At 34.7% G+C, this 16,991-nt stretch overlaps 1 protein-coding gene across 2 annotated transcripts in view; it reads right to left on the bottom strand.

The window, feature by feature from the left end:
• llgl1 (LLGL scribble cell polarity complex component 1) overlaps positions 1 to 16,991 on the bottom strand; it is a 79,681-nt gene that overhangs the window by 9,619 nt on the left and 53,071 nt on the right. For both annotated transcript variants that reach the window (XM_056453991.1, XM_056453992.1), the window contains exons 11-18: positions 15,272 to 15,339; positions 14,355 to 14,508; positions 13,446 to 13,550; positions 11,344 to 11,636; positions 9,444 to 9,597; positions 9,187 to 9,328; positions 4,505 to 4,788; positions 87 to 351 (exon numbers count right to left, since the gene is read on the bottom strand). In XM_056453991.1, coding sequence (XP_056309966.1) covers positions 87 to 351; positions 4,505 to 4,788; positions 9,187 to 9,328; positions 9,444 to 9,597; positions 11,344 to 11,636; positions 13,446 to 13,550; positions 14,355 to 14,508; positions 15,272 to 15,339 — 1,465 coding nt within the window. The remainder of the gene's footprint in view (positions 1 to 86; positions 352 to 4,504; positions 4,789 to 9,186; positions 9,329 to 9,443; positions 9,598 to 11,343; positions 11,637 to 13,445; positions 13,551 to 14,354; positions 14,509 to 15,271; positions 15,340 to 16,991) is intronic.

Raw genomic sequence — 16,991 nt, 5'->3', positions numbered from 1 at the left:
CTGAAGCAAACACAGTAAACTTTCGTTCACATTCTCATTGAAAGCTCAGAGCTAGAAAGTTATTTAAGAATAAATGAAATCCAAACCTTGTCCAGTCTTGGTGAAAACACAGGAAGCGATGCCACTGATGTCTTCCTTGCGGACGCAGTCATAACGCACTTGCGGTCTGAGAGCCGGCACACTGAACATGTGAATGTCCCCCATGTTGGTAAGGCACACCAGAGCATTCTCAGAGTAATCTTCAGAGCTTACGCTGGTGAAGTTCGACAGCGCCACCTTACGCACCCGACAGCCCTCATGAGCCGTCAGCTTGAACTTGGTCTTCGCACTTACTTTCGGCAGCATGAAAACCTACACAAACAGAAAGAAGATGAAGCAGATTTTTCATATCTAATACAGTTTTTAAGAAATCATGGTTCACAGATTCCATCTAAAATTAGGTGAGGTTTATTTATAAACTAATTTCAAGAGGAGCACCTGATTATGATTGATCACAGCTGGTCCAGCATTAACTAATGCATGATTAACCAATCAGGTGATTCCTAACTCACAATAAATAACCAGTGTTTCTTACTTTAGCTATCTTCACCTTGAAGAATCCCCCCTTCCACCCTTACTCCTCCACCTTTCCTTTTATAGGGCGGCACAGCAGCCCAGTAGTTGTCACTGTTGCCTCCCAGCAAGAACTTTTACTGGTTCTAATCCCTAACAGGCCAGTTGTGTTTCTGTGCGGAGTTTACATGTTCTGCCTGTGCTCGCGTGAGTTTTCTCCCGGGTTCTCTGGTTTGCTCGCACATGTGTCAGAAGTGAATTGATCAATCTAAATTAGCACTATAGATGAGCTCTTAACCAGCAGTATGTCTCTATTTGGCAAATTATAATCTGCCATCAGCTCTAAATAAGGGGGAGTTCTCAAGACCTACCTGAGCTCAAACTCCCCTCTCGCCCTGCATACGGAAGGGCACCCCAGGCTCTAGGATCTTATGAGCTTCAGGCTCTCTCCCGGGACAGCACACCAAACAAGTGTTATAATCAATCATCAGCTAAGTTTGAACTCTTGAAAGGGATATTTCACCTAAAAATTAAAATGGATTCACTATTTACTCTCTCTTAAGTGGTTATAAAGGGATAGTTCACCCAAAACTGAAGATCATGTCATCATTTAATCTCCCTTCAAACCTGTTTGAGTTTCTGCTGTTGAACACAAAGATATTTTGAAGATGTATTCCATTCCACTTCCATAGTAAGTCGGTTTCCAGCTTTCTTTGGAATAACTTCTTATGTGTTTAACAGAACAAAAACAAAACTCAAACAGGTTGACAGAATCTTCAGTTTTGGGTGAACTACTCCCTTTACTATCCCGAATTTTCAGAGATCTGATCACGAGTGGTCAGCTGAGACACTTTACTGTTTCCATCTTGTTAAGTCATATTTGAATATGAAATCAAATTTGAGCAATTCCATAGGAAAGCTCAATGCAACATGAATGCACCTGAATATGCAAACACATGTTGTGTGTCTTGCAAGTGAACAGGAAAGTTATTAAAAAGGATAAGGATGGCAACAAAAATGTCAATCACAATCCAATGGGGGATGCACAGACTAGTCGACTAGCCAACTTAATGTTGTGCCAGGGTATATACAGGAACCAGAGAGTGAAATTCAATACCTTTTAAGACCTTTTTTAAGACTCTTTCCATACATTAAGAAATGTCGCCACTTTAGGTTTTAATTGCTAACATTGGAGACATTTTAATTTACAAACCCAGGTTCATTATCGATACGTACACCTGTATACTTTTCTGGACAGCATGAAATACGTGACTTTTTGCAGTATTTGTTTTCACGAATCCACCAGAGGCCGCTGTGTATGCTTTTTCAGATCTCAAATTTCTCTCGCCATTCGCACCTGCTGAAAATCCACCAGAGGTCACTGTCGACTGACTAACTGACTGACGGATTTCTCCACCCCTCCCCTTCCCTAAACCCAACTGATAGTGTTTTCTAAAGCATGATTGACCCGATAACCCCCTTCCCTAAATCCAACCACCAAAATTTGTCACAAGCAATCCAGAAATAGCAAAGCCTGTTTACTACATTTTCAGATCTAAACACATTCTCACCCTGCTTATATATAATTTTTTTTGCCTTTTGTTTCGGTTTTACCAGCTTTCTGAAATCGTTCTTCACCAGACTCCAACCCCGTCATCGCGGCTAATTCCTCCCTGCGTCTCAAGTCTGCTGACGTATGTGGCAAGCTACTGAGCAAACTGGTAACAGTGGAAAAGCCATCCACACAGATATAAGCGGTCAGCTAGTAGCACGAAAAGAAACAGAGGCCATCTGCGGCATCATACCGCCCCCATAGCATTTGTTTTGAAGATGAAATATAGCCATACGTACCTCTGGCTACATAATTTGCGCTCTCCAGAAAGGTATACAGGTTTACGTTTCCACAATGTATTGTAACTTACAGTGTGTTTACTAAAAAGTAATTGTTACAAACTAATCCTAAGCTGAAACATTATTTATATAATGAATGAAAACGATAATATGGCAGGTGGCATATGTACAGCAGGAATAAGTGTTGTCTTGGTTACTGCAGTAAACAAAGAAGCGTGATGTGAAAAATCTAGCAGAATTTGATGGATTTCTTAAATTTCACAGCATCCCAATAGTCGCAGATTAAATTCAGCCAGACTTTTGCACACAACTAGACATTGTATGCTCAAAAATTATTCAATTTAAGACTCTAATACTTTAAAGGCCTTAAAATTTCCCTTAATTGATTTATCAACTTTTAATACTTTAAGACCCCGCGGACACCCTGTGTACCATGACGCTTTTTGACTGACATCGACTAGTCGCTCTGTGCAGATCATGTGGTTTTTAACTACATGGCAGCTTTACACACAAAAGTGGTTCATGAGTGAAACAGCCCTCAGATTCTTGATACCAATGTAAATGTTATTTTTCTTATGTCAGCTCCAATGATTCACATGAACTTTGAGTGAACTTTAAATTGTCAAACAGTTGGATCACACCATGCAATTACCCTTGAGTAGATGCTAGTGTTGCATCATTAACGAAATATAAGGCTTAAGAATGCATTTGATTTGCACTACAATCAGTCATTGGTAATGTTGCATTGTTTTTGTTATGCGAGTGTTATGAGCTGTCCAACAGCATGTAAATATATTTTTCCTGCATATAAATCCAGCGACTAGTCAAAGTCGTCTTGACTTTAATAACAAAACAGTCTACTTCCAAAAACCGAAAGTCGTTCAGCCCCTAGTTTTGGCAAAACACAGTACGAGTTTGCTTTTATCATACAAACAATAGCCCTGTACAATGTCATAAAAGACCGGATTGATCATCAGCACTTGCTCAATAAGGATTTTACTTTCTTTTTAGACCACTAAAACAATGTCACCAAAGTAGTGTGTTTTAGATGTGATTAGATAACCTTGTTTATCTTCCCTAAAAACAGTTCAGAAAACAGTGGATGCAGTTTGTTTTTCTGGGGCAGCAAAGAAGTTGTGCAAGATGTTTGTTTCTGACATTTCAGTTATAAACAAGGTACAATTCAATGCTGGATTTGTAGATAGATTGAAACTAAAAGATGGAGCAGTCCCAGCAATCCACTTTCTTTGTCATGATTCAGAAGTGCGGATACTAGGAAAAGCTTGCGCATATAAATGTAAACAGCACAAATCCATTAAAAAAAATAAACAGATTTCCAGTGATAATCTGATGTCGTGTTTGTGTGCCAACATGTAGACCTTTTAAAATAGGAAATTACAAGTAAAAATGCCAACAACATCATTAAAGGAGACTTATTAACAATTAAGCTTTTTAAAGCGGTATTTCAGGGTTCCCACTCTTTCATGAACAGCAGATTCAAGGACTTTCACAAACTTTTTAAAAGACTATTAATTTCAAATCAAGCACCTTTTTAATTCCCCCAGCACATGAAGCACCATGAAAGTCCTAAATGTAACATTTCACTTACACTTAAAATGTACATTAAAAATGTCAGAGTAATGATGGTGTTTTGAATGTTTAATACAGTCAGAAGTTTTGAAAATGACAGTCATGTGCAAAGAACTTTAGTCAAATTTGTTAAATACTGGGAAGATTCAAAAGTGGTTTCTGAAATATCAATAAAATGTGCATTATTTGTCATAGTTCCTGAACAAGATTTAAATTCAACATTTTTAAATTAAGAATTTACCTTTTTTTTTCTGTTTTTTTTTCGCAGTACAGCAGAATTTCTAAAGAAACACCATAAATAAATTTCATTTCAAATTAAATTCAAGCACTTTCAAGGACCTGTTTGTACTTTTTTCAGGCTTTAAATCCATGTCTGAAATTCAAGTACTTTCAAAAAGTGTGGGAACCCTGTGCATTTAGTACCCTTCAGATGGGATAAGAAAACATCTGAAGTTAATACCAGGCATAAAACTGGATTTGTGAATAAAACTCTAGTTGTGAATATCCCAACCTTAAACTGCTCCTCTGAAGCGATAAGAACCGAGTGGCTGCCCTGCATGTCAGGAGCTTTGGCCAGATCTCTGGACACTTCATAAGGCTCCGGCAGCGGATTTCCTCGGCCGTCCAGCACAGCGATGGACACCACTGGAGCTCTGTGCATCAGCTGGATCTCCTTCCCCAGCAGGGCCTCCACGCTCTGCTCAGAGAACTTCTCCTGTGACGGGACGTCCAGAGCATAAGCGTACACTGAACCAGAGTTTGTGCCGGCCCACATTGTAGGACCATGATGTGTTCCTGAAGAAACAAACAAAACAAATAATGCTGTTAACCATAGCATTTAGCACAGAAAGATATCAACAAATGTTTGATTCTGGAGTCTCGTTTATAAAATGGGTAAATGATGTGTATAAAGAAAAACTTGGTCTTAATTATAATTTAAAAATGAGAGGAGAACTTGTTCTTTATGCTTTTCACAGAAAGACTTTGAAAGATGTCCATTTAACAGTCTAACAGGACCTAGCTGACTACAAATTTACATTTCATCATTCAGCCAATGGTCTACTAATGGGGACATTATTTATTAATTAATTGTACATCAATGCAGTGTAATGAAGGGGCAGAGCAAGCTAAACAGAATAAGTATCAACTAAAAACACTTCACTCATTTAAAGGTTCAGTCAGACGTTACATATAACATATTAGCAAAATACAGCTGAAGTCAAAATCATTACCCCCTGAATTATTAGCCCCCCTGTTTTTTTTTGTCCCCAATTTCTGTTTAACTGAGAGAAGATTTTTTTTCAACATTTCTAAACATAATAGTTGTAATAAATATTTTTCAAGACACTTCTGTACAGCTTAAAGTGACATTTAAAGGTTTAATTAGGTTAACTAGGCAGGTTAGGGTAATTAGGCAAGTATTGTACAATGATGGTTTGTTCTGTAGACTATCAAAAAAAATTGCTTAATAAGGCTAATAATTGACCTTAAAATGGTTTATTAAAAAAAATTTAAACTGCTTTTATTCTAGTCTAAATAATAAAAATAAAGACTTTCTTCAGAAGAAAAAATATTATCAGACACACTGTAAAAATTTCCTTGCTCTGTTAAACAATTTAGGAAATATATAATAAAAAACAACAAGGGGGGGGGGTTGGTGCTAATAATTCTGACTTCAACTGTACATGAAATTGATCAAAAGTGACAATATTGTGTAACCTTATTTAAAAAAAAAAAAAAAAAAAAAAAAAAAAACAACCATTTGATGAATGTTTAAAAAAAAATTAAACAAATTATATATATATATATATATATATATATATATATATATATATATATATATATATATATATATATATATATATATATATATATATATATATATATATATATATATATATATATATATATATATATATATATATTAAACCATCAAATAATGTTGTTGTTTATGACTGAGCTCAGCTGACCTAATGGCTTTCATCTTTGCCATCAAACAAATAAATTACATTTGAAAGTATATAATAATATGAATATTTTACAAAACTCATTGCATTTTGAATTATAATAATATTTGTATTACTATTTCACTTGTTTTATTGCAGACCAAATAAACGTATCCCTCATGGTAAGCTTAAAAAACATTTAAAAAGTAATGATCATGCATTATTTCATGTATGCTTAAAAAAAAACAGCATGCTATGACATGTAAACACCTTCAGACTTATTACAGTTTGTTGGCGTACTTCCAACTGAACCTGAATAGAGTAGGGGGTGGGGCTTTCTAATTGTGCATCATTCCCTCATAGCAATCTAAGAGAGGAGTGGACAAGAACATTGTGGCCGAAGCAATCTAATTGGTGTCAACAGAGAAAAATAACAATGAGAGAATAACAATGTGCTCTGTCAAAATAAACACTGTAAATATGGATTTCATAGACTTTTATATTCCTTAAATTTTCATATTTTTAGGTAAATTTCATATTTACTACTTGTATGTATCCAAGTGTAACAAGAACCAACAAGAATGTAACAAGAATCCAACTAATCGGAGTGTTTCCCAGTCAAGTGTTTCATGTGTCTACCCAGCACTAAAGTTTTGAATAAATTTGCACACAGAGCATCCCCAATGACCAGATTAATTGACCTAAAGCATTTTCTATCAGTTTTGTATGAACACATTTTTTCTAGTTTTCCCCACTGAGTCAGCACAGCTGTTTCAGACAATAGTAACCTGACGTGACCTATCATAATGTTCCAATAAAATAAAACACTCACACCCATAACCGCACAGGACAAATGCAGTAATTCCCTCCACCGCTGTGAATCACTTTTAAAGTATCACTCTAATAAACAATACTACTTTGTTCAGAACTCCCTCATGGAAAATGCAGCTCTCCCCAAGCACAGTTCTGATCATTATTGTGCAACAGTCTTTTTGAGTTATGAGCTCATATTTCTGAAAATGAGAGAAACTGGGCTGATTTACGCTTGTGAACCAGAGATCATAATAAAAAGTGACAGCATAAATCAGTTCAACAAAAAACAAACAATATCTAGAATACCAACACATTTCACACAGGACAGAAAGCAAGTGAAATAAAAATATGCACTCCTTATTAAACCATCACATATAATTTGATTGACAGTTAAATGGATTATTTTGATTTATAGCCTAGAACTCATACAATACCTGAAATTCACTTAAAACTATTTAAAAGCCTGCAAATATAACAGCTGAGCCCAGAATAAAATAAGATGAAGGCATAAAATTTCCACCAAGAACAGGAAGAGGATTTTTTTTTACCATGGATATAGTTGAGTGTTTTTGAATGTTATATAATGAAAAGTAAGTAAAGTTTATTTATAAAGCACATTTAACTTTAGTCACTGACACACTTTCTAAAACAGAGTAAAATAGCAATAAAAGTAGTAACAAGAAACATAGTATGACAACAACAATGCACATTGAAGATTAAAAGCCTGGGAAGGCAATAAAATAAAAATGTGTCTTAAGTTTGGACTTAAAAATTGAGAGAGCACTTCTAATGTCCGGTGGGAGCTTTTTCCCCAAACGTGAAGCAGCAACTGCAAAGGCTCTATCTCCTTTCAGTTTAAGTCATGACCGAGAAATTTGTAGTAAAACATTATTTGTCGAACTATAAGGGACAGAGGAGTTGAATGTAAGTTAATACGTTCAGAAATACAAAAAGGTGCTTGCCCATTCAGTCCTTTGAAAACAATAAGTAAAATCTTGAACTGAATTCTAAAATTAACAGGAAGCCAATGAAGAGATGCATCAAATCAAATCACAGTCACGTTTCATAGATGCCTCAGACTAGCTCTGCAACAAACCAAACTACTGAAAACTGACAGAAAGTCACAGCCATCACACAGACTTAAATTAGAGACACTCACACTCAAGTGGTTGTAAACTTTAGAGTTTCTTTACACAAAAGAAGATACTTTGTTAACCATTGACATAAATAGTAAGCAAAACAAAAACTATTTACAGTTGAAATCAGAATTATTAGCCCCCTTTGATTTTCTTTTCTTTTTTTAAATATTTCCCAAATGATGTTTAACAGAGAAAGGACATTTTCACAGCACGTCTAATAATATTTCTTCTTCTGGAGAAAGTCTTATTTGTGTTATTTCGGCTAGAATAAAAGTAGTTATTAATTTCTTAAACCCAGTTTTAAGGTCAACATTATTAGCCCCTTTAAGCTATTTTTTTCCCGATGGTTTACAGAACAAACCTTCGTCATATAATGGCTTGCCTAATCACCCCAACCTGCCTAGTTAACCTAGTTAAGCCTTTGTCACTTTAAGCTGTATAGAAGTGTCTTAAAATATCTAGTCAAATATTATTTACTGTCATCATGGCAAAGATAAAATAAATCAGTTATTAGAAATGAGTTATTAAAACTATTATGTTTAGAAATGTGTTGAAAAAATCTGCTCTATGTTAAACAGAAATAAGGGGAAAATAAACAGGAGATAACAATTCAGTGGGGCTAAAAATTCTGACTTCTGGCATTCTTTAATGTATCTCTTTTGTGTGTGATCAACAGTAAAATGAGAAAAAGAAAACAGAATCTTCAGTTCTAGGCGAAATCTGTCTCTTTAAATGAGTAATAGAATAAGCAGAACTCTGCCTTTAGGTAACATTACGAATTGATGCTGAGAAATATGGGACAAAACCATAGCTAACTGAACTATTTTTATTATTATGATATAATCTTTGTTGTTGTCGCCATTATTCTGTATTGATAAGAGTAGTAATGAAAAATATCTCACAGTTCATTTATAAACTGCTTCTGTTCTTAAGTAGCAGCTCCTGAAATACAAAATAAAATCAATTTACTATTATCGATGCCACTTTTTCCCCGTTTTGGCATATAATCTGCTTTGTTTTGATGCGTTCAGATTTTTTTGGCTGCATCAGTTTAAACGTTTTCAAAAGTAGGTTAAACCAGAGCATTTCACATGTTAAAAAAAGCTAAATTAACTATCTCAAGTGAATGCAATCTTTTTTGATGGAAGGCCGACTTTCCAGCAAGGGTGAGATCTTGAGCTTATAAAGGTTGGTGATTACTGGTATACAATGTAAAAAAATACAATACAATAATAGTTTTTTTTTTAAGTCAACAGCTAGTAGACCGTGTTGTGTTTCTAATCCCCATCTCTCACCGTCTCTGAGGAAGGTGTCAGCGAAACAGAGGCATCGCACCACTCCCGACAGAGAGTCATCCGCTGAACGAGGCTCAATCCTCCTCTGCACAGGTGTTACTTCAGCATCGTGATCCGCCAGATGAGCGTTCGCCTCTTGCACCTGTGCAAAAAAAGCAGGAGTAAACTGAAAACTCAACACATCAACAGACAAACTCCCTAGATCACAGAAACCTGCGAGACGGTGAGAAATTAATAGGAGACTTGCAGACACTCACTTTACTGGTGGGACTGTTGACCACGACACGCTTCTTTCCTGAGACTCTGCTCTTGCGGATCCTCCTGAAGGACTGACGCAGGGACTTCTTCAACGACTTCACTCGGGACAGCGGCCCCTCCATGGCCAGAGAGTCATTGGGGTGTAGCGTGCATCTGTGAAATAAATAAATAAATTCCTTTGCAAACCCCACATAAAAATTCTTTATTCATTCATTTGAACTCCATATGCTGAAGGAAATACTAATCCAAATTAGGGCTTTATTGGATAATTGTAATGTATATAGGCATTCCTTAGGTAATTTAATGGCTATTTAGATATTTTTAGTTGAAACATAGCTAACATACCTTAGTTATTGTTATACGTAGATATTTATTATGACTACAGTGATGATCATCATCACCATTATTATTATTATTATATATTTTTTACATTATTATTATTATTATTATTATTATTATTATTACTATTATTATTACTTTGCTATTACTACTATTACTTTGTACATTATTGTAACCTTAATGTTACGCCATAGCTATTTATTACGATTATTTTTTTAATACTATTTTCATCATTATTATTATTATAATTATTTAATATTATTATTACTACCACTACTACTACTACTACTACTACTACAACAATTACGTCGTTATTACTACTATTACTTTGTATCAATACCTTTATTTTATTTTTGTTATTGTTATACTATTATTATGATGATGATGGATTATTATTATCATCATTATTACAATTATTACTACTACCACTACTACTATTAATATTACAACAACAATTACTATTACATTGTTATTACAACTGATACTTTATACTAATACCTTTTTTGTTATTGTTATACTGTAGCTATTTATTATGCTTATGATTATTACTGTGATTATTACTATGATTATTATTATTATTATTATTCAATCATTTATTTTCCTTTCAGCTTAGTCCCTTTATTAGGGGTCACCACAGCGGAATGAAACACCAACTTATCCAGCATATGTTTTATGCAACGAATGCCCTTTCAGCTGCAACCCATCAATGGGAAACACCCATACACACTTATTCACACACATACACTACGGACAATTTTACCTAATTCGCCTATACCGCCTATAGTCTTTGGACTGTGGGGGAAACCAAAGCCCCCGGAGGAAACTATTATTATTATTATTATACTACAATTACTATTCTTTTGTTATTACTAATATTACTTTGTACTATTAATTCTTGTTGCTGTGGTTAATAATAATATATTCATAATAATATAAAATTGTATTTCCTAATACTATATGCGATGAAATAAAGTACTATTAAATAATTTCATTAATTAGTGCATTTACATTTTACATTACCCAGAGATAGAAGCTGCAGGAATACTGTATAACAGAAACATACTGCACATAAATCCAACATTTATAGTTTGTTGTTCTGAATTATTTGTACAAATTATTTGTAAATGCAGATTTTGTTTAGACATGCTCAAGTAGAAAGCTTCATTAACTGTATATAGTATTATTATAACTTGTTTAAATTCATAATTTTATTATTAGGTTTGTTTGTTGCCACCAACAAATTATGGTTTTGAGAAAAACCAATACAGATAAACACATTATGGCAACTTCATAATCGATAAGAAACAATACAAAAACACTTCAAATACCATTAAATATGATTTTTCCAAATGTTTCTGTAACTACCTAAAGTCTGAATTAAAAAGTTCTAATGGCATGTTAACTTGTCAAGTAGAAGTACCTTAGTATTGGTAATTAGAAGTAGGATATCTCATAACACTCATATCTTCAAAGAAAATTGATAGCCCTCTCTGAATAAGTGCTTCTAGTCCAGCATTTGGCCAAGGAACAGAGGAGACCCGCACATCCCCTTGAGTTTACCTCGCCAGCACTGGACTTCGCCGGTGGTAGTCAAAAAGGCCAAAGCCATGACTGGTGCCAAAGGCGATGAGATTCCATTCCGCATGCAGGGTCACTGCAGTAACGGCAGCAGGCGGCAGGCACTGCACCAGGACCACCGGCTGGAATCCAGGAGCAAACACTACTGAGCCCGATTTAGGAGGCAGCCGGTCATGACCCTTCCATGTGAAGCCCTCTCGGTCCTGGAGCAGGTCCACTGTGGCCACATCAATCATGTGATCGGACTTCTCATCACCAAGAACCATGACTATGACCTGTGAAGAGAGAACACCGGTCAGGACACTTCAAAACCAAGATTAAGGGGATAGTTCACCCAAAAATTTTATTCTATCTTTATTTAATCATCCTTCACGTGTTCTAAACCTGTTTGAGCTTCTTTCGTCTGTTGAACACAAAAAGAAGGTATTTGAAAATGTTAACATCTGTTGGTCTTTGACTGCCATAATATTTTCATTACTACTATAAATGTCAAAGGTTTTACATTTACACAACAATGATGTAGTCAATAACTAAAATGTTTTTTCTTAGTGTTTTGAAAAAGTTTCACATTTACAAGACAAATTTTTCAAAACAGAAGGGAAAAAGATGCCTTAAACTAAAAAGTTTCATGTCTACATGACAAAGTTTTTAAAACTACCTGCATTTACACATATCCACTAAAACGAAGTGGGAAACACTTGAGCAGCAACACTACCATGGTACCACTGTTTCATGTTTGTTCTTTGATCACCTTTAAATCTACACACCCCTAAACACACACTATGCACATGCAGGACATTTTCGTTTTCAATGACAAAAGACAATAACGACCTTTTCAAAAAACTCCTTACATATTTATGCATTTTCAGTTCTAATTCAGCTGGAAATTGTATAAACTGTTTGGCTGAAAATGTTGCCATGTCAACAGCCCCACAGTTTCCAACATTCTTCAAAATATCTTCTTTTGTGTTCAACAGAAAAAAAAGGTTGTAAGGGTTTAAATCCACTCTCAAGAGAGAGTAAATATTGAGCTAAATGTCATTTCTGGATGAACTATCCCTATCACTAACATTTAGCGAAAATGTGTTTACATTCTGTTGTAATATTTGGATTGTTGTTTAAACATTGTGCAAGCTTACATTACATGTTAAATGAAAAACAAAACATAAAAAAAATAAGTCCAAAAGCATTCATTGTGTGATATATGTTAGAATTCAGTTAGAATGACCTTAATGTGTAATGCAAAAAAAGAAAGCAAAAAAAATATCCTTGTATGGGTTTCCATTTTTATATATATTAAAGAAATTACATGGATATGCACCATATATTAAAAGTGTTGGAATAATTAATAAATTCCACGCGTGTTCAAAAAAACGTCAGGAGAGGTTTTTCTTCAGGGTTTAACATATTAGCAATTTATTGCATACAAATGAATAATTTGATTCCCAGAATTCCCAGTTATCCTCAATGCAAAGCAAAAGTTACATTCGGGAGGTGTGTGCACTTTTCACTTCCGGACTTATACAAGCACCTGATATTAACAGGTGGAGTTTATTAAAATTCGTCACTTGTCAATCATTCTCCAGTCCTTCATTGGCCGCACCCATACATACGTCCTCTTTTTATTCTAATTCTCTGCACAACATTAAAAAGCACAAGACTTCTCAACTGCACAAACAAATAGAAGACTAAAGAATCAACATTGTGGAAGTTTTTCAAATTGAAAAACAAAAATAATAATTTTAGAACTGCAATTTGTCATTAATTTTGGGAAAATAATGATCTAGATGATTTTCTTGCATTGTTCTGGTTTTCAGCAGGTTTTTGAACAGAACCCGTTATCCTTTCTATATTCTAAGGGGGTGATGTATGGGTGATCACTACAAAACGCAACAGCCACAATGTTTACAATACAGACTATGCTACTGATCTAAAAAATAAACTGAACAAAAAATAAACAAACTACTGATCTAAAAATACATTTCGCATTTAAAAATAAAAATAAATAAATTAATAAAAATAAATAAATAAATAAAAATAAAAAAATAAAAAAATAAAATCACAACAAAAATTGTGTTCCCTACTTGTCCAGCAGTTCCAGCCACCACCAGTTTTCCGCTGTATTTACAAAGGCTGATTTTCTGGATTCCCAGTCTGGGGTCATCACTGTATGGGTCAAAGCAGCCCACCTGGAGATAAATGAAAAGCAAACACAGATTGTTATTCTTCTTCATTGATTCTTCAGGCAGCACAAACACAGCCGCAATATTGCATCCATGAAGACGGCAGAGCACAAAAACACACCTGTGGCAATCAAACCCACTCTAACTGTTGCAAAGACAAATAAAATACCTTCCACTTGCCTAAAAAAAGCAAAGTCAAATTCCATCTTTATAACCCACCAAAGAAACACAACCCAACATATATAGACCAAATACAACATGATATGAAGATTATTATGCACTCGGGTACAATATAAGAGCGTATTTCCTTCCCCTTCACACACATCTGTTTGGCTTGGAGCAGATGCCGGAGATGTGGAAGAAGACAAGAACAAAGAGAAGAGGAATGTGCATGTTATGAGGAGAGCGCACACACAGTAAAACTAAAGCAATCCAGCAGTGCCATCCAAAGCAGCAGCGTGCTTCATCTTCAAGAGACGCTAGCAAAGCATTTCAGTCGTCAGACAGACAGTCTGCTTTTAATTAAGGTGCGAAAGGAATCAACTCCAGTGTGAATCCCATATGCTAAAATGGGCCACACGCCAGACTGCAGACAGCGTTTACGAGGAAGCTGAAGAGGAGGAAAAGGTGGATTGGGAAAACAGAGAGAGAAAAGAGAGGTCAAGAAACTTGCCAAGCTGAAGCTGCCCTTGTTGTGAAAGAAAACAGCGAGTAAAGTAAAATCAACCAAAATAACACTGTCCCAGCATTCAGATGAGGCGATTTAAGGTTTGTTTTCAAAGTAAAAATAATCATCAGATCTTCCCTGACCTTTCTGAAAGGAGGCCATTCCTCCTCTCCCACTTGTGTCAGGCTATCGTTGTGCTCGCAGTCTGTCTGAAAGATGGAGGCCGTGCTTAGTTTGTATAAAGGTTTGAGGGATACTCCTGACGCATCCCAGAAGCGCACTGTTCCGTCCTCATGACTGAAAAAAATAAACAGAACATAAATGAACTACGTTGTGACAACCGATGGAAATACCTGTTCTGATAAAACAGTTTACATGCTGTTTGAATAAAATCGAATCAGTTCAAATAACTTTACTTAAAAATATATACATTTTTAAAAAATGTTTAATTCATTAAAAAAGCATAATGTAATACGAAAGTAATAAATCATTAAATTAAATAGTATTACTAAACTATAAAATAAAATAATAATAAACTATAAAAAAATTAAACAATAATAATAGCAACAATAAATTATAAAATAAAAATTTAATAAATCACAAAAAGTAATAAATCATAAAAAATAAAAAATTGCAATAAATCATAACAAAATAAATAAGTTAAAATAAATCATAAAATAAACTTAATAATATAATATAAAATAAAAAATAAAATAATAAAAATAAACTAAAAAAACAACAAAAATAAATGAAATAAAATTTAAATAAAAAATAAAATTTAAAAATTTAAAAATTTAATAAAAAATAAAACTAAATAAATGAAAAACAAATGAAGATAAAAAATAAATAAAACAAAATTAAATAAAAATAAATGAAAATAAAAACTAAATTTAATTAAAAATAATAAATAATAAAATAAAAAAATATATATATAAAATTAAATAGAAAAAATAAAAAATGAAATGAAAAATAAATGATAAAAAATGTTTTATAAAAAATGTAATTAAAAATAAAATTACAAAAATAAATAAATGAAAATAAAATAAAAAAATACTCTCACCCAGTTAACATCAGTTCCTTCTGTTTTGGATCAGGCGCTAAGTTTTTCCCTCCACATATTGGCCAATTCTGCAAAACACACACACACGCACACACACTTAGGGCAGCCACTTCAATGAAAAACATCTGGCAAACTTCACATTCTTTAATGAAATAACATTAAATACGAGCTTTGATGCTGCTGTATGTTTCACTGGTGGTTGTTAAAGAAAGAATCCATTTCAGAAAGTCAGATCGCCTGCTTTACGGTTATAAAATCTAAAAATACAGCGCGAGTGTGATGTATTAAAATCTTTCACTTAAAGAGCCCATTTTATGGGTTTTTGAAAATGCCCTTCCATGTAGTGTGTAACATAGCTCTAAGTGAAGTGAAATATCCAGCTAAGGCTTAAATCTGTAAGTGTACAGTGTTTAAAACTATTGATTCATCTATAAAAGAGTCGACTCATAGTGCTTCAAACGAGTCGTCTTGATAACGAGTCATTAGGTGTTTCGTGATGACGCAGCTACGAAACACAAGTAGTTAGGCGCGCAAACCCGGGAGATTTGAAACCTGCGGCCCCGCCCACTAACAGAAAAAAAAGTCTCACACACACACACACACACAGACAGACACTGGTCGAATGAAGTCACGCTGTGCAGATGGATATTATTGAGTCTAATTAAAGAGGAAACCTCAGCATTATAGCCCAGCCTTGAGCAGTTCTGAGTGCTTCTGAAAACTATATGCTTACAAAGAAGACTTCATCAGTTTGTTAAAGGAAGGATCAGTGAAGACTGTCTGAACATGGATCAGTCAGTGCATCATGAATCAGTTTCTACCCCCATTTCACCAGTGTAAGTACGTGCGATTAAAATTATTGCCTCGTTTACTCTAGCTTGCAAATTCTGTATTTAGTTGTTTTGTTACTTGTAACCGTGTGTACTGTATCAGGTTAACTCTTTATATTCTCATATCGCGTGTAAAGCCACGTTGAAAACGCGAAGCGTGCCGCTTTGATTACGGATCGTCAGCTGTTTACACACATGCAACGGTCAAGTTTCAAAATATTTCAGCTCAGATTCAAGGGAAATGTCTAAATGGCACCCAGCAAGCTGAACTAGCGCTCTAGGCGTGTGTCGTGTCCTCGGGTAGGAGTAATGTGTGTGTGTGTGTGTCTCCTCGTGTGTGTAACGCACGGGTATTCGCGGATATAACTGAGCGCCGCGCCGCCTCAATTCAGCCGTTCCTCTATGGACGCGCCGGCCCTGTGTGTGTGTGTGTGTGTGTGTGTGTGTGTGTGTGTGTGTGTGTGTGTGTGTGTGTGTGTGTGTGTGTGTGTGTGTGCATATTACACTGTTGTTGGAGACCCTTACAACCTAAATATGACCCTATTTCATCTATAATATGGGCTCTTTAAGAGTAAAAACAACTAAAGAGTGCCATTTATGATGTTAATGTTATACACATAACAGATGTGATATGAAATGTTAAATGTTTGCTTTTCTGCTCAAGTAAAAACCCATGATTTATATAAAATAAAGAGACAACTATAGGACTGTTATAAAAACACCACATAATCTGCAACATTTTACATTTATAAGACTCCAAAGTGACTTACAATTGAAGAGGCATTCAGAGATTCAACAAGAGGCAATACACACAAAATACTAAATATCCAAAGGAACTGGTTAGTAAGTGACAAAAAGGAAAGAAAGAAGGAAAGAAAGAGAAAGAAAGA

This window comes from Danio aesculapii, chromosome 3, assembly GCF_903798145.1.
Source record: "Danio aesculapii chromosome 3, fDanAes4.1, whole genome shotgun sequence".
NCBI lineage: Eukaryota > Metazoa > Chordata > Actinopteri > Cypriniformes > Danionidae > Danio > Danio aesculapii.
This window is presented reverse-complemented; position numbering and strand designations above follow the sequence as displayed.